We start from the raw sequence: 26,550 nt of genomic DNA on the forward strand, positions 1-26,550 counted from the left end.
ATTCTGGTCACATCACGATATCTCATCAGACTCAAACTCCCTCTCTATAGACAAGTTTCAAGTTTATTAGGATTTGATATACCGCTTATCAAGGTTATCTAAGCGGTTTTTACAATCAGGTACTCAAGCATTTTCCCTATCTGTCCCGGTGGGCTCACAATCTATCTAACATACCTGGGGTTATAGAGGACTGAGTGACTTGCCCAGGGTCACAAGGAGCAGCGTGGGGTTTGAACCCACAACCCCAGGGTGCTGAGGCTGTAGATCCAACCACTGCGCCACACACACCTGGACCAATATGAGCTCGCAGATTCTAAACAAGATGGCCCCCATCAAACTAAGAAAAATGAGAAACAAAAACCTTGATGGCTGGTTCGACGCCGAGCTAGGTAAAGTGAAACGAGAATTATGAAAACTGGAAAGACAATGGCTGAAATCTGGTGATAACATAGAAAGAACAAACTGGAGACTAAAATGAAAAGAATACAAAAAAATATAACTACAAAACGCACAAATTTCTACGCAAAAAAAAATAGACTATACCAACACCAAGAACCTATTTAAATTAGTTAACAATCTCTATGATATACAGGCCTTTTCACGCCACACCACTGACTCCCCACTATCAGCCGAGGCGCTGGCTGAATTTTTTAACAACAAAATCAATATCCTAAGATCCAACCTACCACTCTCTACAACCAACCATTTAAACTACCCAGTTGCCCAACACATAGACGAACCCAGAGTAGACATGTACTGGAACAATTTCTCTATCCGTACCTGGAATCACTTCTGCAAATTCTTCTCAAAATACATCGATTTGTACTGCAGATTAGACAGCTTCCCACCAAACATCATGAAAGCTGCTCCAGTCACTTTCAAAGCCACGTTACATGATTGGCTCTCCTCCCTATTACTGTCTGGTACATTTCCCGAGGAGTTAGGACAGATACTAATAACACTGATTGTAAAAAATCCCAAGGAATCTATCAAGCTGACATCTAATTACAGACCCATCGCAAGCATTCTCTTTTTTGTAAAGCTGATGGAAGGCTTGGTAAACCAGGATTTAGTAACACACCTGGACAAATTCAGCATACTTCACGACAACCAATGAGGTTTTTGATCCGGGTTCAGCACGGAAACGGTTATTGCTTCATTACTGCATTCCCTCCTGAATCTGTTCAACCAAGGTTCTAGTGCACTAATCCTTCAGTTAGACCTAAGCAGTGCCTTTGACTTAGTCGACCACACCATCCTAATTGACTGCTTGGAGACAATTGGTCTCTCAGGCAATGTACTAAAATGGTTCCAAAGCTTCTTGACTAAATGATCGTACCGAGTCTATAGCAACAATATCCAATCCTCCAGCTGGGTAAACCCATGTGGAGTCCCACAGGGTCCCCCCTATCCCCTCACTCTGTTCAACATTTACCTAGCCCCATTGGCGAATTTACTGCAAAAATTAAAAATCAAATTTTACATCTACGCTGATGACATCATCATAGTCCTGCCCCTAACAAGCCTGACTCCTGAGACGAAGAATCATCTAGCACTGACTTTAAAACAAATCGAAACATGGATGACAGAGTTCAAACTGAAACTCAACTCTTAAAAAACAAAATTCTTCCTGGCAAGCCCAAATGACAAAATCAAAGATACTACAATAGCCCTGAACGGACAGAACTTCCCTATTGTCGATACCATAAAAATCCTGGGAGTGACACTGGACCGCTATCTCACTCTAGATATGCACTCAGAGCTACTGATCAAAAAAGGATTCTCGACACTCTGGAAACTAAGAACCATCAGAAAGTACTTCGACACAACATCATTCCGCTTACTGGTGCAATCCTCCATTTTAAATCTACTCAACTATTGTAACATCATTTATCTAGGATCTCTCAAGAAAACCATTCAAAGACTCCAAATCATACAAAACTCAGCTGTGCGATTGATTTTCGGCATAAAGAAATGGGATCACATAACCCCCTACTATCAAAAACTCCACTGGCTGCCCCTGGAGGCAAGAGTTTTGTTCAAATTCGCCTGCCTTTGTTTCAAATCCATTATTGATTTGGCCCCCCTATACCTGGTCTCCCACTTTAAACTAGATTGCTCCACCAGGCCTACACGCAGAATACGTATGTTTAGCCACTTTACAATAAAAACCTGCCGATACAAAAGATTCCTTGACAGAACGCTTGCCTTCCAAGCAAGTCAACAGAATGACTGGCTAAGCAACATCATCAAGCACTCCTCATCCTACCTCAGCTTCAGAAAACTAGTTAAAACCAACCTGTTTAACCGATTTGTGACCAGGAATTCCTAAAGCCTTTCCCTGCATCCCACTTACTTGTACTAGATTCCTGAAAACTTGGCTCTTTTCAAAAATCTAACACCTCCCGCTCTTTGGTACCCTGTCCCTCTTTATGTTCCTAGCTCCTTTCCTTTAACCCTTCATTGTAGCTCCTTTTCAACCTAACCCTGTAAACCGTGCCGAGCTCTACGCTTGTGGAGATGGTGCGGTATACAAACCTAAGGTTTAGTTTAGTTTAGATTCCCCACAATGTGACCTTATTCTACCTCCCTTCCCCCTACCAATTTTCATGTACTCAAAGGCTTCACTGCTTCTCCCGCTGAATTTCCAGCCCTCTTATTGTAAACCGCCTCGACCTACTTCTTATTGTAAACCGCCCCTTCAGTGTGACTTTACTCTGTCTCCCCTCCTCCCTACAAATATTCATGTACTCAAAGACTTCATTGTTCTTTTTGCTGAATGTCCAGCTCTTCTTATTGTAAACCGCCTCAAACTACTTTGGCTGTGGCGGTATATAAACAATAAATTATTATTATTATGTTACTTGAATGTTCGCCTTATCCGGAACAACTTAACAAGGCCAAGGAGAACTCGGACTCCATTTATTTACCCCCCCCCCCCAAAGGCATACAATGCAAGAAGATGTACGATGGACTACTAGCAACTCAGGCAGTGAAAATAGACTACCATCTTGCCCACATACTGTTAACAATACCTGATTGCAAAACCTTCTGAAGAGAAATAAAGTCCCTGCTTTCAAGAACTTTGTCAAGACAAGCTAATGCCCTACCTAAGTATCCCTTATTTCAGTTTAAAGTCACGGTCTTGTAATTAGTACCCGATCCTGTAATTCTCCTGGAAATGTCCAGCTTACCTCTTTTGTAATCTGCCTAGAACTGCAAGGCTAAAGCGGAATAAAAGTCACTAAGGTAATGTAGAGTTGGGGGCCCTTATAGTTCATCAACCGTGGCGCTCAACCACCGGTAGTGAAAGAGCAAAGCTAGCTGAATGCTGCATTAATTTTGGCTAATCATTAATACTCACTCCACATCATTTGGCTCCGCAACACTTGATGAATATCAGTGAGTTGCTTGAGTGATATATAAAATGCTTTATTTTAATCAATTGTAGCATCAAAGCTCTAGTAGCCACCTATATATTTAAAGATTGAGATTTTTCACACTATGTTCCTCAGAATACCACACTATAAAATCGTGTGGTAGCCGTCCTCATAGGAACTTTATATCGTGTGATTCTTCTACATTAAATATTCTTTTGATGTATATTCATAATAATTTATAAAGTGCTAGTGCTCATTTGAAAATGTTGACTTAGCCATCCAAATGCAAGTGCAAACTGTTACTTAGCTTAAGACTGGCTCTGCCTCAATCCCTACCGACGTGTTTCATTATTTCATCAGGGTTGGGGACGGAGAAAGCTATAACGAGATAAAATGAAATAAATAGATTATTGACCCATGTTGCCCAAATATTAAGGCCAAGGATCAGTGAAATAGTAAAACACCTTACCAGAGCGGTTCAGAATTTTAGCAAAACGCTAAATCCCTATGTTATTCGCCGGGGCTGCAATATGGCCGCGGCGTACTAGATGGAACTAATAAGCCGGCTCCCCCGTGTCCTGCATAGTGACGAAGTCAGTTTGGTCCTTACAAGAGGTTGCTGAAAAGCTCTCAGCCCAACCAGTTTCCTAAATCCTGAGCGGTTTTTTTTTTGCCACTGTAACTGAAAAGAATGTTGTCTTATTTTGTTAAGTTAATCAAAAGAGCAATAATTCTGATGACATTAGTCCGATCATTCAATCATATTTTACAAAGTGAAGGAAAAGATCTCAGAATTGTCACTCCTAGGATCATAATAATATCATCCAAAATGGAATTGTGGCATGGATATCTTTCATCGATCATAAAAACCTTCACATATATGTAATGATTTGACTTAATTCATCAACATTATTAGTGTATGTGAGCCACCCTACATAATGATGTTTAAAAATATAAATAATTTTATAGCTATTAAATATTAAGACTGTGCGTATTAGCTTATATTGGGGCTTTTTTTGAATAACATTAAAGTGGCTAGTGCATTAGCTTACTCACTGATGTTATAAAACTGTAAAAATAACAGCTATAACATTAAAGTGGCTAGTATAGTAACTACCGTATTTTCACTCATATACCGCGCACCCGTGTAAAACACGCACACGGGTATAGCGTGCGGGGAACACAAATTTATGTAAATAAATTTTTATATACCGCGCAAACCCGTATACCACGCATGCTGCCCGACTCTCCTTTCGCCCGCCCCGACTCTTCTCTGGGCACCCCAACTCTCCTTTCGCCCGCCCCGACTCTCCTCTCCCCCTTGAAGTCCTGTCCCCACCCTGAAAGCCTGATGCCCCCCCAACGTCCGATTCACCCCCCCCCCCGCAGGACCGCTCGCACCCCCACAGCCTCCCCACCCCCATCATGGAGAAGCTCCTACCGTTGTCCTGCTGCTTCCTCTGCCGGCGGTCCCGGCCCTTCTGTGAGCCCTACGCCTGCGCTGCTTCCTCTTCCGGCGGTCCTGCCCTTTCTCTGACATCAGAGAAAGGGCGGGACCGCCGGAAGAGGAAGCAGCGCAGGTGCAGGGCTCACAGAAGGTTGGGACTGCCGGAAGAGGAAGCAGCAGACGCAGGGCTCTCAGAAGGGCCGGGACCGCCGGCAGAGGAAGCAGCAGGACAACGGTAGGAGCTTCTCCATGATGGGGGGGGTGGGGGGTGGGGAGGCTGTGGGGGTGCGAGCGGTCCTTCGGGGTGCGAGTGCGAGCGTTCCTTCGGGGTGGTGGTGCGAGCGGTCCTGTGGGGTGAATCAGACGTCGGGGGGGGGGGGAACTATGTAAAAAAAAGTTGTAAAACGCGCTCACGCGTATAACGCGCATGGTTATGCATGGTTTGTAAAATCGTGTATAATGCGCGCGTTATATGCGTGAAAATACGGTAGTTCACTGATCTCAAAAAACTGTGCAATTAAGCAAACTTTAAAGTGGCTAGTGCTTTTGCTAGCTCAATGTTTTCAAAGAACTGTGCATTTAAGCATATTTAAGCTGTGCAAATAGCAATTATGTAATACAATAGTATCTAGAAGAACGATACAATTATCAGCCTGATGAAGCAAAGTATAAGCCAAAAAATGGCACTTATCTTTTTAAAGATCGATGTAAGATGAGAAAATTAAGACGGCATGTTTAATATCGCCGTTATATCTCCATGCATCATATCCTATCCGACGGGAACCCGTTTTGCCGCTATCATGCGGCTTCGTCAGGGTTTTGGATAGACAAACTATGGATAAAAGATACAAAGGGACATTGAAATACAGATATTAAGTGCATTTAATTGGCTGTCTAGAATGCTAGCACAACGTACTTACTTAGGTGAAAGTAGTTCAGCTTGTTCTTACACAAACCTACTAGAAAAAATGGCGCTTATAAACACAAGACGCCAGCGCGTGCGCAGTCGAGAAAACTGTCATGATGTTCTAATTGGACTAAAAAGTCCTCCTTTGCAATAAAAAGAACCAAAGCACAGATTATATAAAAGAACCAACAGAGTCATATGAATGCTGACCAATCAACTGTAGTATTAAGACCAAAAGGATGCATACTATTAAGATTATATATCCATCTTAACTCCCGTTGCTTGAGTCTTTTGACCCTATCTCCTCCCCGTTGGACTACAGGTTTGTGGTCAATTGCTAAGCAACGAAGATCGCTAAAGGCATGTTTAAGTAAAGTGCAATGTCCAACTATAACTTCTGAACTTCTATTGCGTTTTAAATTGGATTTATGCTCAGATAGTCTTGTTTTTAAATCTCTTGTAGTCATGCCTACGTATAGCAATTTACATGGACAAATGATGACATATATAATAAGAACATATGAAGTTGCCTCCACTGGGTCAGACCAGAGGTCCATCGTGCCCATCGGTCTGCTCCCGCGGCGGCCCATCAGGTCTGTGACCTGTGAAGTCGTTTCTGACCACTTCTATAACCTACCTCTAGTTCTATCTGTACCCCTCAATCCCCTTATCCTTTAGGAACCTATCCAAACCTTCCTTGAACCCCTGTAATGTGCTCTGGCCTATCACATCCTCCGGAAGCGCGTTCCATGTGTCCACCACCCTCTGGGTAAAAAAGAACTTCCTAGCATTTGTTCTAAACCTGTCCCCTTTCAATTTTTCCGAGTGACCCCTAGTACTTGTGGTTCCCCACAGTCTGAAGAATCTATCCCTGTCTACCCTCTCTATGCCCTTTAGGATTTTGAAGGTTTCTATCATGTCTTCTCTAAGTCTCCGCTTTTCCAGGGAGAACAACCCCAGCATTTTCAACCTGTCAGCGTGTGAATAATTTTCCATACCTTTTATCAGTTTAGTCGCTCTTCTCTGGACCCCCTCAAGTACTGCCATGTCCTTCTTGAGGTTCTGCAGTTGGTAAAATGCCTTAACATATACAATTTATTGTTCTGTGGATTAATAAAAGTTTTAGTTTGTAATGTAATGTCACAAAAAGTGACCTTTTATATTTTGTGAGATTGCTTTGGATTTTATAGTAGATGGACACAAAATTTCTTTTAAATTTGGATTCCTAGAAAAAGCTATTCTAAGATTTTTCTTTTCAAAAATTGGATGCAATTTCATGATCTCCCAATTATTTCTGATAATTTTCGCAACCTTATTGCTGTTTGAAAAGTATCTTAACACACATGTCTCCGCATCATCTTCCAGAGTGTTTTTTTTTTTCTCAGTTTGTAATAAGAGATCTCTATTGATGTATTTGGCACGGCGTCTTGCTTTTTTGAGGACCTGAATAGGATACCCTCGGGAAGAAAACTTATCTTGTAAAATTGATTGAACCATATGAACGTCGTTCACTTCTCGGTTGGACTGAGAACTTTTCAGCACCCTCTCATATGCGATTCTAAATTGCACACCAAGGGCTCCTTTTACTAAGGTCGCTAGCGTTTTTAGTGCACGCAGCAGGTTAGCGCGTGCTAACCCCGCGCTAAGCATCTAGAACCAATGCCAGTTCAATGCTGCCGTTAGCGTCTAGCGCTTGCCGCATTGTAGAGCACTCTACTCCACACGTTAATGCCCTAACGCGGCTTAATAAAAGGAGCCCTATATAATGAATATAATCATAGTTATGGATGCACTTATCCGAATGTCACTGCAACCACATCCATGAGGCAAGAAGGTTTGACAGAGCCCCATTTCTGTATAAAATAAAATTTAAAAAAAACTTCTTCAGGAACTCTTGCTCACTAGTGTATTTACTTTCAGTCCTCAAGGTCCACAAACAGGTTGGGTTTTCAGGCAAATCCTAATGAATATGCATGAGAAAGATTTGCATGTGGACTTTCTCAGTTCCATGCTACTCTCTATCATGCATATTCATTTGAATTTCCTGAAAACTCAGCCTGTTTTCAACTCTCAAGGACTGTCAGCAAATACCCCTAGGTTAGGAAGTCTTATTAAAAGAAATACTTTTTTCTATTTTAGGCAGAGGAGAGGGTTATAGACTTGGGTGCTTTGAATGGTAGTAGGAATTGAACTATATGGAAGACCTGGGTAATTGAAGGGAACTTAGTTATAGTTTTGAAGAGTTCTTCAGCTTTCTGCACCCTAGTTCCAATCTGGGTCAGGTTTGTAATGACTGAATGTTATTACATAAAACATGGCAACAGGTAAAAACAATACAACCCATCCAATCTGCCTGTCTACACCTCTGCTCTGATCATTTTTTACTTTCTGGTCTATATGATGTGATAATCTCGGTTCAGTATCCAGTGGACAGGTAGCCTGCAGGTCAAGATCCCATATCCTCATTTGCCAGAGGCAGTGGACTCTTCCCCTTTCAGGTAGGAATGAGGACTGTCACTTGTATTAACACTGAGAGGTTCCCCCTCTGATTTGCAGTCAGCTAGAGAATTTGATTCACCAGGGCAATTGTCTGGGAAATAAATCAGAAAACACAAAATCTTATGGTCTTCGGGAATCTGCACTAAATAAGATGTCTAATGCTGCAAACCATGAGGCATATTTTTAAAGCTGTTAACCAACACTTTTGTTAATTGCAGATTGACTTGGGTTATGTTTATGATGAACCTGGTAAGTAATATTGCTTTGAGATGATGTGGGTTATTGATGCTGCACAATCTGCTTTAGGGTAAGATTACTTAATTAGGTTCTGCCTATATACTCTGGTGACTACATTTTGTCAGGCCATGTTATGTATCTCCTGTGGTGTCTGAGCTTCCTAGATGAAGTCAAACAAGCCACCAGTATAAATCTAGAGCATTTATTTTGCCTTCTGTACTTGTCAGGTAACCTTTAATGTGTGGAGAGGTAAGAAAGATATGTAACTATACAAAAGAAAGTGACAAAGGTTTCAAACAAAAAAAATCTTAAGAGTAAAGCTCCTACAGTTCTGATACCTCCAGGGACCAACTAAATCTGTCTGGACACAGACGTTTTTAGATTTCCAAATAATGTTCACCCTGACTAAACATACTGTTCTTTGAGATCTTGTTGGGACAGCATGCATAGGAACACCCGTACCATAAACAAACAAAACAAAAAATAATGAATAAATAAGTGGAGAAAAGCAGACCTCAATATGCTAGGCCAAGTAAATAATATGTTAGAGAATCCAGTGGCTTTATCTTATGATACTATTTTATTTGGTACACTTATGAGAGCTAAAAGCCAATTATCAATGAGAAATAACAAACTTCTATTAGTAATGACAGGGGTTGCCATGCAGCTTATTTAAGAAATTGGAAAAACTGGGATAGGTTGAATTACTCATTTTGGTGGGAATCCCTGGAACGATGTATGGCCATACAACAGGGATGCTTTAAGAATTTTATGGATGTTTGGGAACCATTGGCTAAATACTGTAAAGAAGAATAATTGATTTTTATTTAATAGACAAGTAAACATACACATCCGGGGGGAGGGAGTGGGGGGGGGGGGGGAGAGGGAAGGGAATGGAATTAGAATTGATCCAAGGATTTTATGAATAGTTTCCTGAAGTTTTGATATATTTGTTTATTAGCTGGGAGGGTGGGAGAAATTTGTTTGTGTAGTATTATTTGTAAGTTTTGTTGTGCTTATTATATAATGAACAATACTGAACTGATCACAATGGACTAAGTCCTCAATGTCTAAAAACAAACTTCAAGGCAGGACTTGGTATGCTCTTAAACTTTTCTTTAAGGTGCTACTGTGTCTTGTGCCAAACAGGAATAAATGTACAGCCAGCACCATTTTTGTTGTATAACCAAGCAAGGCTGTACATTTAGCTTTTAGACCCCTGAAGAAGCCGATGAGTTGGCGAAATGGGGCCCGTAGGGTTATAAGTCGCAATGAGCAATTAGAAGAAGCAGTCGTACCAGCGTAGAATTAAAAGATAAGTGCTGGTTATTACGCTTCTAGGTTGCTTTTTAATATTAAGCACTTTATTCCTGTTTGGCACAAGACACAGTAGCACCTTAAAGAAAAGTTTAAGAGTAGACCAAGTCCTGCTTTGAAGCTTATTATATAATGTACAAATATGTGAATCATTTATTGCGCATTTGTAGTTTGAAAATCAATAAAGAATTTGGAAAAAAAAAAGAAATCAACTGGTTTTCATATCATCAAAGGTCTGTAAAAAAAAAACTCCACTTAATAAATATAGCAAAGTTCATTCAATCTTCAACTTCCAAAAATGTCCATGACATTCCAATCCACAACAAAATGTCTCGCAATAAATTGTTCTGGTGTGTCTGTACAATAACCTCCCAAAACAGACAGTTCAAACTTTGTAACAGTCCCAGCAAGCGAGTTCAATTTAGATCATCGGTTCCAGCAAAATTGTTGAAAAAATACAAGCTAAGTATTTTTTTGATACAAGATATATATATTTATATATACAGTAGTACCTTAGATTACGAGTATAATCCGTTCCAGGAGCATGCTCGTAATCCAAAATGCTCGTTTATCAAAGCGAGTTTCCCCATAGGAAATAATGGAAACTCGCTTTGATGCGTTCCCCCCCATCCCCCGAGAACCGGCATTGCTCCCCTCGAAGGCTCCCCTCTGTGATCTGGCACCCCCCTGCCTCGAACCGGCACCCCCGTCACGATCCGACCCCCACCCGACACGATTGGGCACCCCCCCGACACGATCCGACCCCCCCCCCCCCGACACAATTGGGCACTCCCCTGACGCTTCTTACCCTCATCTGGGAACTCTAGAAGATCGGACTCCTCGTCTGCTGTGCCTTCAGCATCTGAGCATGCTCAAGGCCTGTGAGTTCACGTTCAGAACGTGAACTCGCAGGCCTTGAGCATGCTCAGATGCTCAAGGCCCAGCAGACGAGGGCCGATCTTGAGTGCCCAGATGAGGGTAAGAAGCGGCGGGGGGTGCCCAATTGTGTCGGGGGTGGGGGGGTTGGATCGTGTCGGGGGGGTGCCCAATTGTGTCGGGGGGGGGGGGTTGGATCGTGGCGGGGGGTGCCCAATCATGTTGGGGGGGGGTTGGATCGTGGCGGGGGGGGTGTCGGTTCGAGGCGGGGGGGTGCCGGATCACAGGGGGGGTGCCGGATTGCGGAGGGGGGGTGCTCGTAAATCGAGCCATGCTCGGTTTCCGAGGCACCGATTTTGCAAATGTTTTGCTCGTCTTGCAAAACACTCGCAAACCGGTGCACTCATAAACCGAGGTACCACTGTACATGCATACAGTACATACAAAGTCTGAACTGTCTATTTTGGGAGGTTATTGTACAGACACGCCAGAACGATTTGTTGATGAACTGTGAAAGCCGAGTCACGCGAGACATTTTGTTGTGGATTGGAACGTTATGAACATTTTTGGAAGTGGAAGATTGCATGAACATTGCTATCTCCCCTCCTTTACTAACGTGTAGCGCGGGTTTTAGCGGCAGCAGCAGCAGCGGTAACTGCTCCAACGCTCATAGAATTCCTATGAGCGTCAGCATTTACCGCCGTCACTGGTGCTAAATCCCGCACTAAGGGCTCCTTTTGCAAAGCTGCGCTAGCGGGTTTAACTTGCGTGACTTTTCATCACACGCTAACCCCCGCGCTGGCCGAAAAACTACCGCCTGTCAAAAGGAGGTGGTAGCGGCTAGCGCGGCCGGCGGTTTAGCGTGCGGTATTACGCGCGTTAAACCTCTACCGTGCCTTCGTAAAAGGAGCCCTAAGCATTAGTGAAGGAGGGGGTATATTTGTTAAGTGGAGTTTTTTTTTTTTTTGGGGGGGGGGTTACAGACCTATGATGATATGAACTCCAATTGATTTCTTGTGAATCAAGGAGTCTAGCATATTGAGGTCTGCTTTTCTCCACTTATTTAATTATTATTTTTGTTTAGTTTGTTTCTTGTATGGGTGTTTGTATGCGTGCTGTCCCAACAAGATCTCAAACAACAGTATATGTAGTCAGGGTGAACATTATTTGGACCACGGACCAACCAGAGATGAGAAAGTTAGATTCACAAAGTCCTGGAGCAAGTAGCGTGAGGGAGGGGGGGGTGGCACAAGGTGGTGGGGGGCTCCGGGGGGCTAGGACAGGCTGGGAAGGAAAGGGGCTAGGCAGGGATAGGTGGAGGGGAGGGGCAGTGGGAGATTTGAAGAGGAGACTCTCCCAGCGCAGCCATTCTTTGCGGCGCGCCTGGGAGGGATTCGCTCAGTTCTAGGGATAATAATTTTGTTCATTTATCAATCTTGTACTGTGAGCTGCTGCATAATGTCTGTCAGCTTGAGTGAAACAGGGAAATCACAGAAACCTGTAGGAAAAAGTAATTAAAGGCTCCTTTTACTAAGCTGCGCTAGTGGTTTTAGCGTGCGCTTAACGCACGCTGCAATGCCGCACGCGCTAGATGCTAACGCCTCCTTTGAGCTTGTGTTACTTTTTCCGCATAGTGGGGGGGGGGGGCAGCACGCGCTAATCTGCAGCGCGTGGAAAAAACGCTACCGCAGCTTAGTAAAAGGAGCCCTAAGTGTGGGGTTGAACACATTCCCTCTTATTCTGTATCGTGTACCAAAAGTTAGGCGCTAATTCGGTGCCTAACTTTTGTTGCTAAAACAGAAATTATGTGCCAAAACAGGGCACATGGCATTTCTACCCCCAACTACACTTAGGTCCCTGATTCTATAAACGGCACCTACAGTTAGGTGCCTAGATCAGGATGTCCAATGATCTAGGTGTCTAACCTAATTGTTTATTAATTGGTACTGATAATTGAAAGCGCCATTTAAAAAAAAAATTAAACTTTATTGATTTTAAAATATTAACAGTGCAATAAACAAGTATGTGAACATATAGCAAAACAAGATAAGCACATTTGTCTTGCAACATGTCAGAGACCACCCACCCATTGATTAATCAATAAAAGCACGAATACGTATATACATTCAGTAACCTTCCTTTCTGTAAAATAATACTGCAATCCCACCCACCTCCCACCCACCCTTTCCCCCTTCCCTGGATGTGCGTGTGAAAATAAACAAAAAGTTAAGACACAGAACCAACTAAACCGAAGGGTATTTTTAAACTATACTGAAGTAATGAAAGATGCCAACGGGCTCCAAACCAGTTTAAATATATTGCTATGCCCCAAGATATCAGCATTCATTTTCTCATATTTATAACTGGAGCATAAATTTGCCCAGCAAAAAAGAAAATTGAGGTGATCAAAGTTCTTCCAAAGCACCATTAAAAACCAATTGAAAATTTTTTTAAATATTTAATTAGACAGCAGGCACCTAACTAGGTAGGCGCCTACCTCTTCAATGTAGACTTCTACACTAAGCATTAGGCATAATAGGGCAAATTTTTGGTGAAGTTTAGGCATGGATTCCATTAGGCACTGGTATTTTAGGCCAAGAAAACCTTGGCTTAACATACCAGCACCTAAGTTGTTCATACCTACCGGTGCTTACGTTGATTTAGGCTAGGTGCAATTCTACAAATGGTGCCTGATTTCGATTGACATGTGTTAGATGCTGTTTTCCTAGGCGCCTACCGAGTTAGATGCCGTTTATAGAATCTGGCCCTAAGTGCTATAGTGTGCAAGAGGGTGATCCATGGGGCAAGTTGTGTACACGGATGCATGAAACATAGCATTATTTAAGTTGCACGCCCACAAATGCTAGTGTTTAGGATGCATATTTGCATTTGGTATTGAGATGACGAAAGTGGTCTTGCCTAAATGTTGACATTTAAAGGCAGGCTTACAGTGGTATTCAATAACAGATTTGGCACAGTGCCAAACCTTTAGTGCTCTTTATAGAACTGACTACATTATAAGAACCACTTGTTAAAACTGTTCCTCAAAAAATGCCTTTTTTGTTTTATGTAAAGCAGAGATGGTTTGAAGCTTTTGTGCCATAGTGTAACTTATCAAAGAAACACTGAGGACTGGTTGACTGCTGGTTTTGTCTATAGGGTCTTCCTCTATTTTTCCCTTTTTGCCCTTAAGATATGCTGTAGCTTCAAACCATCCTTGAGCCTTATCTCTTCAACTTTACAATTTGATATACTTGACTGTAGGACTGTTTATTCCTTTGTTTTTATTTTTGTGGTTTTTTTTTTTCTTGGTTAAGGTCATGCTGTCACGAGGAAATGGATTCTTCTCAGTGACCCTGAAGAAACAAGCTCTGGTGCTAAAGGCTATCTGAAAATTAGTATGTTTGTTATGGGGACAGGAGATGAACTACCAGTAAGTTTCATGTCTGTCAGTATGTGCATGCTTCCAGGATCCTTTTGTTTACAAGTCTTTCAGTCTGTGCTAGTAATGATATGAGGTTCAATGTAAACATACAGCAATTGCGATATGCTTGATGCCTATTGGCCAACTACAATTTTTTTTTAATTTTTTTTTTTTAAGTATTCTACACTTGCTGTTCTTTGAGAACTTTTTATTTTGTAATAAAATCCCTGTTCAGCATCTACAGTGTTCTGTTCAGGTCCACCATCCCCCTAAAATGAACCCCTTTTAGATATAAAGCCAAGAGTTGGTCATTTAAATGTCATTCTTGGGGGCCTGAAGCATTCATGACTACTGGAAGGGACACATATACCATGAACAACCATTTGTTGATGGGAGTCTCTTTCTTGAACTATGGACTTAATAATGTGACCACAGTCATGCGTAGAAAGTGACAAAAGTGTTATTGGGTAGGTATTTTATATTTAACAGTTGTAATACATCTGACAGAAAAGCTTCCATTGTTATAACATACCACAAACATTAAAAACATTTTTTTCTCAATAGGTGGAAAAAAGAGAACAAGATAATGAGACCGATGATGTTGAGAGCAATCTTTTGCTGCCTGCAGGAGTTTCACTTCGATGGGTCACTTTCTTTCTGAAAATCTACAGAGCTGAAGACATTCCACAAAGTATATTTCTCTCTATTAACGGGTAGCAGAATCTTGAATCTTAGGGTGTTTTTAAAAAAAATATATTAGTACTTTTAGTATTTGGTCCCATATTTGCATAGGGGTTATCTGTGTTCTGGTAGGAATGAATGTTGAGAATCATACAGTGTGTTTTGTATATTTAATTTTGTGGTTAACTATTACTATTATGTGTTAATAAGATTATATTGTATGTGAAAAATGAATGGAAAAAATGGTGTTATAATTAGTAGTATGGGGTGGGGTCTGGCCCGCAACTTAGCCTGTGTTTTGGATTTCGGCCCTTTAATGTGATTGAGTTTGATACCCCTGCCATAGACTCATAACATATTGCCTAGACCTGTATTTTGTTGTGAGTTGGGGGAGTAAACCATTTTGTTCTGTTGGAAATTCTTTTATATGGGTTCTTCATGGACATAAAGCCTCTTAGTTATGATCTTTCCTTATTGTAAATCCCTGTTGAGTAGACATTCCCACTTCTCAATGGCAGCCTCTGTTAATGCAGCATTAACTAAGGGTAAAATGTCAAGTAACCCTACACAAGGAAGTTGTCTTATGCTTCTTTTACTGCTCACAGAGGCTGAGATGATCACCTCTCTGTAGTTTCCAGCCCTACCTATCCTGAGGCTAGAATGACACTTAACGCTGGAATGCCCTTGAACAATGCCTTTATGCATGGCTACCAAGATTTTCCTCAAACCTACAGGGGTAATGGTAAATGTCATAATTAATTTTGATTTTCATACTTTCTTTAGTGGATGACGCTTTTGCACAATCTGTAAAGGAAATATTTGGTGCCGAATCGGATAAGAAAAATCTGGTTGATCCATTTGTGGAAGTTTGCTTTGCTGGCAAAAAGGTACTGGATGTAAAAAAAAAAAAAAAAAAAAGGTACAATTTCCTTTCTGTACCTTTTTTGTTTTTCTTTCTCGCGCTATCGTCCCCTGATACCTTAATGCAGTGTCTCACAAACTTTGTCGAGCTGGGGCACACTATACCTAGTGTCCCCAGCTCGAGACACCCACAGGTATGCTGGCGTTGGTGTGATGAAGTCCCACACATGCATGATGTCAGCGCACCGATGTCAGCGAATGTGTAAAGGCCCTTCAAATGGGCCTTGCGCTGAGAGGAGAGAAGGGCCGGCAAAGAGAAGGAGAGAAGAGTCGGTAAGAAGAGAGAAGGGCTGGAGAGAAGGGCTGCCAGAGAGAAGAGGTGCCAGTGTCGGGACATTGCTTACAGGATGTGCGTCTCTTCACAAAAGGCACGTCCTGTAGACAGCTGGCGCCGGCATCTCTCCTCTTCCCCTGAAATCTCGGGAGGCACACTGGTGTGCCGCGGCACACAGTTTGTCATACACTGCCTTAATGTGTTATGTAAAACTAAACAACTGTGTTTGACACCGTTGCCCTTGAGGATCCCCTTGGTTGTGTACTCAACTGGCTTCAAGCCAGAGAAGTTACCTTCTCACTTCTAGCAATAATGCCGCACTGCTGGGAACACTTTACTGCCAAAAACTCTGTTTTTGGCTACGTACCTTTTGTTTAGTGCATTTTGAACTTTTACTCATCTGATTGGTTTCTATTCCCCTCACAGGTTTGCACAAAGAGAATGGAGAAAAATGCCAACCCTGAGTGGAACCAAGCTGTTAATCTGCAAATTAAGGTTTGAACTGTGAAAATCTTTACCTGTGGGTTAAGCTTTTCCATTTGAGATGCAAAGTTATCCTAAATCTTTTTTAAATTTGACTTAACATTTAACTGTCCTGTTTCATTTCCCAGTTTCCTTCCATGTGTGAACAAATAAGATTAACAGTCTATGACTGGTGAGTTAGACCTTAATATTTACGATATTAATCAAGTGGCGTCTTTTGTAATAATCGATTACAAAACCTCCAGTTTTGATGTTTAAATTTTCTAGAATAGCAGAGGCAGAAAAAGTAGTCCAATCTCTACAATAAATAATAACCATGACCTTAAAGCCTTATCTTAATATTATTGTGGTTCTCGTTCATTGAATGTGGTAAAAATCACTGTTAATCCTGTGCACAAAATGAGATATTAATAAAAGCACATGGATCCTATGTTTGTGAGCTCTGTATGTCTGCTTCTCCATGAAATCCAAAAGTTTATAGCTAAACTAAACTAAACCTTAAGCTTATATACTGCATCTTCTCTATAAGGATAGAGCTTGACACGGTTTATAAGAGTTTAAGAAAGGAAAATATAATAACTGCATTCATAATACTTTAGATTCACTTTATCTTTAGTGTTAAGCCACTGGGCAGAGCCTGTTATTTGTGGTCAGTGCTCTGAGCACAGTAAAGCTATAACAATTTGGCAAGCTGTATTTTCAATTGACAGTCTTTTGTTAATATATATATATATTTTTTGCTACATTTTGCTATGATGCAAATAAATTTCTGACTCGGCTTCACTTGCAGCCAAATATTGCAAATATTTCACTTGCATGTCACAGCTAGGAACCTGTATGTTCCCAGAAGGGGAAACTCATATAAACCCCAAAACTAGTCCCCTTTTTGTGAGGTGGAGGTGACCTTTGCTACCCCTTATCAGAGACCTTCCTTCTGGGGAGGACTTGCATCCCTGGAGAATTATTGGGCTCTTGGAGTCCCATCCATCCCTTTAAGCCTTTCTCCCACCCACCAGCCAAAGTTTTCCCCAGATGTTCTCATTTGGATGGGCTTTTAAATGTTTGCTACTTCAATTAGCACACGCTCACAGTCAGTCTCCCAATAAATTGTGCTAACTACTAATTCAAAGTCTACCACATGCAATAAATAGTGTATAGTTTTAAAATAACTGTGATATATACATCTAATTTTTTTATACTTTTAAAAAGTTTTTTGTACGGATCTTCAGAACACCGTCGGGGATCAATCGCTCCCGATAGCTTTGATCTTCATCGATCCAGTTACTGTACCTAGAAAAGTTTCTTATACTATGATGTCTTTTAAATTAACATCCATATAACTGTGCAATATTTTTAACAAATTTTACATCACATCTGGATGGGACAGGAATAATCCCAACTCATTTCTGCTGCTGTGGGCCAGTGGTAGCATTATGCAAGATGACAATCCATGGGCAAAATCAAGTTTATTGCTTCTACCCTCTTCCAGAGACAGACCTTTTTGGTCCTCTTGGGTCATATGATAGGGGGGAGCAGTTATTTATTTATTTTTTTTAGAGAGTGGGATATAGAAGAGAGGCCAGGTTTGGTGGGGGGAATGCCTTTTTAGATTTAGACTTTGGTGATGATTGTGGGGCCTCCCAAGGCCCACTAGCCAACAAGGGAATTGAGGCCTCCCATCTGTATAACCCTTTTAAGTCCTCACTACCACTCTGCAAAAGTCCAATTCTGATGAACCTTATGCAAGGATAACTACACCTTCTTAAAACTTGGTTTTCTTTTTGCTAAAACAGACCCACAAAGACTCTTACCTATGCCTGTTTGTGTGAACTGCCACATGAATGAGAGGCTTTGCATGATATATCACCATGGTACACTGTATATGAAAGTTGACTGCTACAAAGCTCTTTCTTGGGAAGTCAGCTTCATTTGGAAAATGTTGGCACTTTGCCACATTACTCTATTTTCCACATGAAGCTCCTGAAATCTGTATTTAGTAATGCAGGCTGTGTTCCACAAATGGCTGTTTGAAATAAGTCCGGTTTGATTCATTCCACAACCATGTGGTGGTTTCTTGTACAGTGGAATAATTATTTCTGAAGGTCCTGCTAGACTCACTGAATCATCCTGATATTTTGTTATATGATATTTTACAAAGGGATCGCCTTACAAAAAACGATGCAGTCGGATCAACCTGTTTAAGTCTCTCCAAAATTGCTGCCTCTGGTGGGGAAATTGAAGGTAAATGCGTCCTTGTTCTGGAAATAGTAGGCAACACAATACTACCATTAAGCTTAATACAAATGGTGAAAAGAAATCTGAGCTGGGTTTTTTGTTTGTTTGTTTGGGTTTTTTTTTTTTTGGGGGGGTGGAGGGTGTCCTGATTTGTTGAGTACTGATGAGCAGAGTTGTGCTGATTTGCCCTGGAAAGTGAAGTACCATATTTTTCGCTCCATAAGACACACCTGACCATAAGACGCACCCAAGATTTAGAGGAGGAAAACAAGAAAAAAAACCATTCTAAACCAAATTCTCCCTACCAGGCTCTGCACCCAACCCCACACTCCTTGCCAGGCTCTGCACCCTGTCCCCCCTCCCTGCCAGGCTCTGTACCCTGTCCCCCCCTCTGGTGGTCTAGTGGTAGGCTGGGACAGGGCACAGGGCTGGCAGGGATAGGGCACAGAGCAGGTAGGCCTAGTGGCAGGCAGGCCTAGTGGCAGGCAGGCAGGCCTAGTGGCCTAGTGACAGGCAGGCCCCATACCCCCCACGTACCCCCCCCCAGTACCGTAATTCATCCCCATCTCCCCATGTACCCCCTGTACCTTAAATCATCCCCCCAAATATCCCAAGTACCTTTATTAATCATACCCACCCTTGTACCTTTTTAATCATACTTCCCTTGTACTTTTAATCATACCTCCCTTGTACCTTTTTAATAATTCCCCCCCCCATTCCTTTTTTTTTAAACTGGGTACCTTTTTTAATTCTTCCCTTCCTTCCTCAATGGCTCCTTACTATTTCCGGGCAGCAGGCGTACAAGTTAGGAGCGCCGACGTCAGGACCAAGCTTTACATGCTCCCACTTGGGCCTGCACCACTTTCCGAATGGCTGTCGGCAGTTCTCACGAGTCCCGCGAGAACTGCAGCCAGCCATTCGGAATATTGTGTACAGTTCTGGAGACCACACTTTCAAAAAGATATAAAGAAGATGGAGTCGTTCCAGAGGAAGGCAACAAAAATGGTTGGTCATCTACGTCATAACGCTTAAAGACTTAAAGTTCTCAACATGTACTGTATACTTTGGAGGAAAGGCAGGCGAGGGGAGATATGATACCTATACCTATATGGCATAAATGTGCATGAAGCAAATCTTTTTCATTTGAAAGGAAGCTCCAGAATGAGAGGGCATAGGCTCAGGAGTAATCTAAGGAAATACTTTTTACAGAAAGGGTGGTAGATGTGTAATATAATTCCCAGTATAGGTGGTGGAGACAAAGAATGTGTCTGAATTCAATAAAGCATGGGTCAGACACATGAGGTTTCTTAGGGAGAGGAGGAGAAAGTGGATGCTGCGGGTGACCCATTTGGCCTTTATCTGCCATCAGGTTTCTATGACTTTGATTTATCTTTGTGCCAATTGTTAAAATTGTAGTAGATAGGAAGTGATATGAAGGAATTTTAATTAAGCAACATAATGCTGGGTCAGACCTGAGGTCCATCATGCCCAGGAGTCCGCTCACGCGGCGGCCCAACAGGTCCAGGACCTGTGCAGAAATCCTCTATTTATACCCTTCTATCCTCTTTTCCAGCAGGAAACTATCCAATCCTTTCTTAAATCCCAGTACCGTACTCTGCCCTATTACATTCTCTGGAAGCGCATTCCAGGTGTCCACCACACATTGGGTAAAGAAGAACTTCCTAGCAGTTGTTTTGAATCTGTCCCCTTTCAACTTTTCCAGATGCCCTCTTGTTCTTTTATTATTTGACAGTTTGAAGAATCTGTCCCTCTCTACTCTCTCTATGCCCTTCATGATCTTATAAGTCTCTATCATATCCCCTCTAAGTCTCCTCTTCTCCAGGGAAAAGAGACCCAGTTTCTCCAATCTCTCAGCGTATGGAAGGTTTTCCATCCCTTTTATCAGATGTGTCGCTCTCCTCTGAACCCTCTCGAGTATCGCAATATCCTTCTTAAGATACGGCGACCAATATTGGACGCAGTATTCCAGATGCGGGCGCACCATCGCCCGATACAACAAGGGTTCACTGGCAAGTAATAGTTAGTGCTTTGGCATGATGTGAACATACCATCTTGAATATAACAGGAACAAGAAAAGAAATCAGATAGTTCCTTTTTTTTATTAACCTTTATTCATTTTTAAAGCTCACAATAAGTGTAACATATAATACAATCATTTATATCTTAATAACACTTAGGGCTCCTTTTACGAAGCCGCATTAGCGGCTTTATCGTGCGCGACTTTTAATCTCGTGTTAAACCCTGCGCTAGCTGGAAAACTACTGCCTGCTCAAGAGGAGGCAGTAGCGGCTAGCACGGCCGGCGGTTTAGCGCGTGCTATTACGTGCGTTAAACCACTAATGTGCCTTCATAAAAGGAGCCCTTAATATATCATCAAATTCTAACTTGCATCAAATAATCCCCCACCCTTATATCCAACAGTTATTCATAAGCAAAAGAAATCATAAAATATTCCCATCCCCCCACCCCACCCTGGACGTGTATGAACCAAAGGGAAAAAAATAATATTTATTCTATACAGTAATTTCAATCTTTACAGTATCTTGTTAATGGCTCCCCGAGTCCCAAATAACCTGAAATTTTTAAAAAAATCAGATATTTCCAATACATTTTCCCTGTGTGCTAAAGAAGCTTTAAACATGCTTATTAATACCAGCCTGAAAGATCCCCCTATTTTAGAATGAGGCCCACCCTGTCTTTAAAAAATGCCTATCTTAAATTTCTCTGGAAATGTATTTTTGTATACCAATCCTCTAAATATGTATTTTTACCAGCTAAGAGTGTTATTTTACCAGCTAAGAGTGTTATTAGTGTGCTGAATTAAAGAATTGGAATATAGTTTAAGGCTCTTAACTTAGGTCCCCTGGCCGGTGAGATAAATGCCATGATGGTCATTCAATTCTTATGAGTGCTGGAGCATTTACCTCGCCGGCTTGCGCTAAAATACCTTAACGTGGCTTGATAAAAGGGGGCCTTAATTTGGTATGCAGTTTTGCCTTGTTTACCTGTTTTCTTTAAATATAAAAATTACTTTATTCTGTCCTACAGATTGAGATCCCTATTGTTTTAAGTTAAGTGTATTCCAATTTGTAAGACTGCTAAAGATGTGAATGACTCCAAAATTTTCAGTTTTCATATTTTTCTGGAATTTTCTGGATTATCTAGAGGGGGGTTTTCCAGTTCATTCTAAATGCATTTATTCTTGGGGTAATTCTATAAACTGAGCATTAACATATAGTGCACATAAATGATTAAAATACTAGCATAAATGTGCTTATGTGTGCATATATAGGCTATTCTAAAGATATGAACATATTCCTCTAACTCTCCCCTCCCTCCTTCCCTGCCCTCGATATGCCTCCAAACTCTGACTCCTCCTACCTTGCCAAGCCACTATATGGCCTTTCATAATCGATCTCTGTTTATCTAAATGCCCTGTCCTTGTTACACCTATATATTATATGCCTTATCATTGCCATGTATGTAACTTCGCTGTAAATGTACAGTCTCTTCATCTGTTAACCGCATTGAACTTCCATGGTATTGCGGTATACAAGAATAAAGTTATTATTATTATTATCTTACATAGTGGATATTTTAGAGGTAGGTGTACATATAGGCAGAACCTGGACGGGGCATAGACAGGATTCTGTCATTTAGGGCTCCTTTTACAAAGGTGCGTTAGAGCCTCAACGAGCGGAATAGCGCGCGCTAAAATGCCGTGCACGCTAGCCACTTACTCTTGAGCAGGCGGTAGTTTTTCAGGTAGCGCGCACTATAGCGCGCATTAATCCGGTACATGCACTAAAAACGCTATAGCACCTTTGTAAAAGGAGCCCTTAGGCATGGCTGGTATAAATGCTCACATATAGGTGTGCATTTCTGCTATTATGGTAGTAGTTTATAAAGAAAAGTAGGCCCTGTGTTCCTGTACAGTACAGGCTTTTTCCAGGCATATAATAATAGTTGCAGCCATAGAATTACCCCTTTAATGTGCATTAAAATTTTCTAAATCACACATTAAATTCATGGGTTTACATGCATACAATCAATTTTATACACACTAAAATTTGTAAGATGCTTTAACAAGATCCCTATTGAGGAAACATAGTTAAACCGTTTTTCATAGAGCCCTAAATGATATAGATTTATTTCTCTGTTCTCCACCTATTTTCCTTCCTCACTCCCAACTCTCTCATACTGCTTCATCATCTGGCAAACTTCCTAGTTATAATATTTCTCATGTATAAGCCTGCATTTACATTGAAGTACTGCATATTATTTTCCTAAAATAAATTTAATTGCAGAGGAATGTGTGATTACTCTCATTTGGACTTCTCTTCTAGATATTCGTCTTATCAAGTATTATGATAACCTCGGCATCGGCCGTGATTGTGTTATCCTTAGATTCATTAATGTAGGAAAAGAGAAGTAAAGAAGTTTTTTATAAATGTGGCTTTAATTTGTCATTTACTGGTTGTCTTTTTGTAATAGACTCTGAATCTTCGGGAATTGGGGATGGTTCATCATATGAAGGTTTATATCGTGGTGTGTTATATGATCTTTATTCACTGCCCATACTGTTTATAGATTGATTGGTCTGCTTCACAAAACAAACAGACCCAGTTTTCTGAACAGGCAATTTTCGTGTAAAGCTGAAAAATACACTGATGATTAGATTTGTTTTATACATTGTACACAGCTCTGAATGGATTGCATCCATTAAAGCATAGACATATTGTGACAATGTTAAACTCGTATCAAATAACAAACTAATTTCATAACATAACACCAACATACTTACCATATCCCTAATAATCAATTACAATATCTGTGTCTTTTAATTGAACAAATGAGCCATCTCAATGAACAATAATAACTTTAACATCAAGAGCTTATATTAAACCCAGAGTAGACTGGACTAAAATAATTCCTCTCCTTGCAAAAAAAAAAACCCCAAAACCTAGTAATTGTTGAAATGATTGCTATTACTTTAAAAGGCTACAAATATTAATCTCTCTACTTTCTCAAAAAAACAATCAGCTGTGACAGCCAAATGTAAAGTAGAATGCAGATCCTTGGTTATTTAAACCATAAAAGACCAGTGAAGAAGTTCACCTGTATTGGTCCCAGTACAGATCCCCAGGGTACTTTAGTATCATTGTAATAAAGTGTTCTGGAGGCAAAAATGAACTGCTTTATGATCTGTATCGCATGGCTCAGAGCCAACGGAATAAATTTCAAATCTCAGTCTTTGGGTTTAATAAATATCTTTTAAAAAAAGTCTAATTTAAAAATAAACAGTTTGGGCACGGGACGATATTTGCAATGATTTCTCTGTGGCTCATGCATGACCCTGCTTGCTAAGCTTTCACCTCGCTTGTCATGTGTCCTCGCATTTCACCCTGCAGTTAGATTTGAGAAATGTTTTTGTCCGCCCTTGTCCTGTGGGTACTTTAGGAATTCCAGCACAGAGAAATGTGTAAAGGATTAACAAATATTATGTTTCTCCATTACTAGCATTGATGGAGTAGTTGGAGGGGGGGGGGGGCAGGGAGGAGTGAAAAATAATCAGAAGTATTTTGACCTTATAAAGGGGACTGTCCCTATTGCCGCCCATACACTCCCCCCCCCCACCCTTTCTCCTGTCCCTACTAACTAATAAGACAACACACAGAATTATGGAACATAGCCGCAGCTCAATTTATTAATCAACAATAGCAAATAAATTAACTTTGCATATATTAACATCATTAACACATTAAACATCAATTGAACAACATCAGCAAGCTGCTCCCGAGCTACCCGGTGTAAACATCAACATATTGGCCCCGCCCCCGCCACAAACAGCAAGAGATGGCATGACCTCATGCCCCTTTAACTGGGTCACCTGACCCCAAGGCACGGCTCCCAGCCAGCCCACCGCTCATCGCCGTTAAGCCCCAGCACCCAGTAACTCAGGAGACCCACCCTCCCGAGCTACCATAGCCACCAACACACGGGCAGGCGGGTGGGTGGTAGGACCCTAGAAAAAGCAAAGTCCTCTAAGGTCCCGGCTTTATCACCTCCCCCGCGCCGTCAATCACCCTACTGGCCTTTTGGCGTGAACCACTCCTCCGCTATTTCCTCCCTAACTCTCCCCTACTACAGTCCCTCCCCCTCCCCACCCATGCCTCGCGGGTGACAAATGGGCATCCTAGCCCCGTGTTACAATATGCCCATCGAGACAAGCTCTCGGGCTACTCTTTGTTTTGTATCGTAATGATTCCTGTTTCTGTCTTTAGTAACATTTCTGATGTGAACTCCAACAATAAGCCCATATTTCACACACACACACAAAAATAGCTTTGTGCCATGACCCAAATCTAAAAGCAATCAAAAATAATAATTTGCTGCACATTTTGTGCAGGATGAACTAGACAGCTCTCCTAATTAAAACAAACATGAAGCCTCAAAGACTCAACTAGCACGCTCGGGCTACTTCACCAAAATGTGCTTTAAAGAATTCCATAATATCATTGGGCATCACATTTTTTTTTTAACAGGAAAAAAAGAACAGTGCTAAAAAACCAACTAGAGGTAAACAAAGAGGATGTTCTCAGAAAGATAGACAGACTAAAGAGCGACAAATCACCAGGTCCGGACGGCCTCCACCCAAGGGTATTAAAAGAACTGAGAAACGAAATAGCAGATACACTAAGCCAAATATGTAACCTATCCTTAAAAACTGGGGAGATCCCAGAAGACTAGAAAATAGCCAATGTCACGCCCATCTTTAAGAAGGGATCAAGGGGTGACCCGGGAAACTATAGGCCGGTGAGCTTGACCTCGGTTCCGGGAAAGATGATGGAAGCACTAATCAAGGACGCAATCTGCGAATACATAGAAGGCAATGGACAACTGAAGGCGAGCCAGCATGGCTTCTGCAATGGAAGATCGTGCCTCACGAACTTACTGTATTTCTTTGAGGGAATAAACAACCAGGTGGATAAAGGGGAATCCATAGACATCATTTACCTTGACTTCCAAAAAGCCTTCGATAAGGTACCTCACGAAAGACTACTTAAGAAGCTATGGAGCCACGGGGTGCAGGGGGATATCCACCGATGGATCAAACACTGGCTGGCTGGCAGGAAGCAGAGGGTTGGAGTAAAGGGCCATTACTCAGACTGGCAATGGGTCATGAGTGGAGTTCCACAGGGGTCGATGCTGGGACCAATCCTGTTCAATATATTCATCAACGACCTGGAGACGGGGACGACATGTGATGACACCAAGCTTTGCAGCAGGGTTAGAAACGCGGAAGAATGTGAGGTCCTGCAAAGAGACCTAACAAGACTGGAAGAGTGGGCAAAAAAATGGCAAATGAGTTTTAATATAGAGAAATGTAAGGTCATGCATGTAGGGAAGAAGAACCCGATGTTCAGCTACAAAATGGGGGGATCACTGCTAGGGGTAAGCAACCTTGAAAGAGACCTGGGGGTGATGGTGGACACAACATTGAAAGCATCAACTCAGTGCGCAACGGCCTCAAAGAAAGCGAACAGAATGTTGGGTATCATTAAAAAGGGTATCTCGACCAGGACGAAGGAAGTCATCATGCCGCTGTATTGTGCAATGGTGCGCCCACATCTGGAGTACTGTGTCCAATACTGGTCGCCGTACCTCAAGAAGAACATGGCAGTACTCGAGGGGGTCCAGAGGAGAGCAACTAAATTGATAAAAGGTATGGAAAACTATTCGTATGCTGACAGGTTGAAGATGCTGGGGCTCTTCTCCCTGGAAAAGCGGAGACTTAGAGGAGACATGATAGAAACCTTCAAAATCCTGAGGGGCATAGAGAAAGTG

The 26,550-nt window shown here is 41.7% G+C and overlaps 1 protein-coding gene across 7 annotated transcripts in view; it reads left to right on the plus strand.

The window, feature by feature from the left end:
* Window positions 1-26,550, plus strand: part of MYOF (myoferlin) — a 278,291-nt gene that overhangs the window by 143,145 nt on the left and 108,596 nt on the right. For 3 of the 7 annotated variants that reach the window (XM_033940691.1, XM_033940693.1, XM_033940695.1), the window contains exons 10-17: window positions 8,452-8,482; window positions 13,981-14,096; window positions 14,652-14,778; window positions 15,552-15,655; window positions 16,390-16,458; window positions 16,575-16,618; window positions 18,605-18,687; window positions 23,197-23,250. In XM_033940691.1, coding sequence (XP_033796582.1) covers window positions 8,452-8,482; window positions 13,981-14,096; window positions 14,652-14,778; window positions 15,552-15,655; window positions 16,390-16,458; window positions 16,575-16,618; window positions 18,605-18,687; window positions 23,197-23,250 — 628 coding nt within the window. The remainder of the gene's footprint in view (window positions 1-8,451; window positions 8,483-13,980; window positions 14,097-14,651; window positions 14,779-15,551; window positions 15,656-16,389; window positions 16,459-16,574; window positions 16,619-18,604; window positions 18,688-23,196; window positions 23,251-26,550) is intronic. The other 4 variants (XM_033940692.1, XM_033940696.1, XM_033940694.1 and 1 more) reach the window with 2 other exon arrangements.

This window comes from Geotrypetes seraphini, chromosome 4 (assembly GCF_902459505.1).
Source record: "Geotrypetes seraphini chromosome 4, aGeoSer1.1, whole genome shotgun sequence".
Taxonomy (NCBI): Eukaryota; Metazoa; Chordata; class Amphibia; order Gymnophiona; family Dermophiidae; genus Geotrypetes; species Geotrypetes seraphini.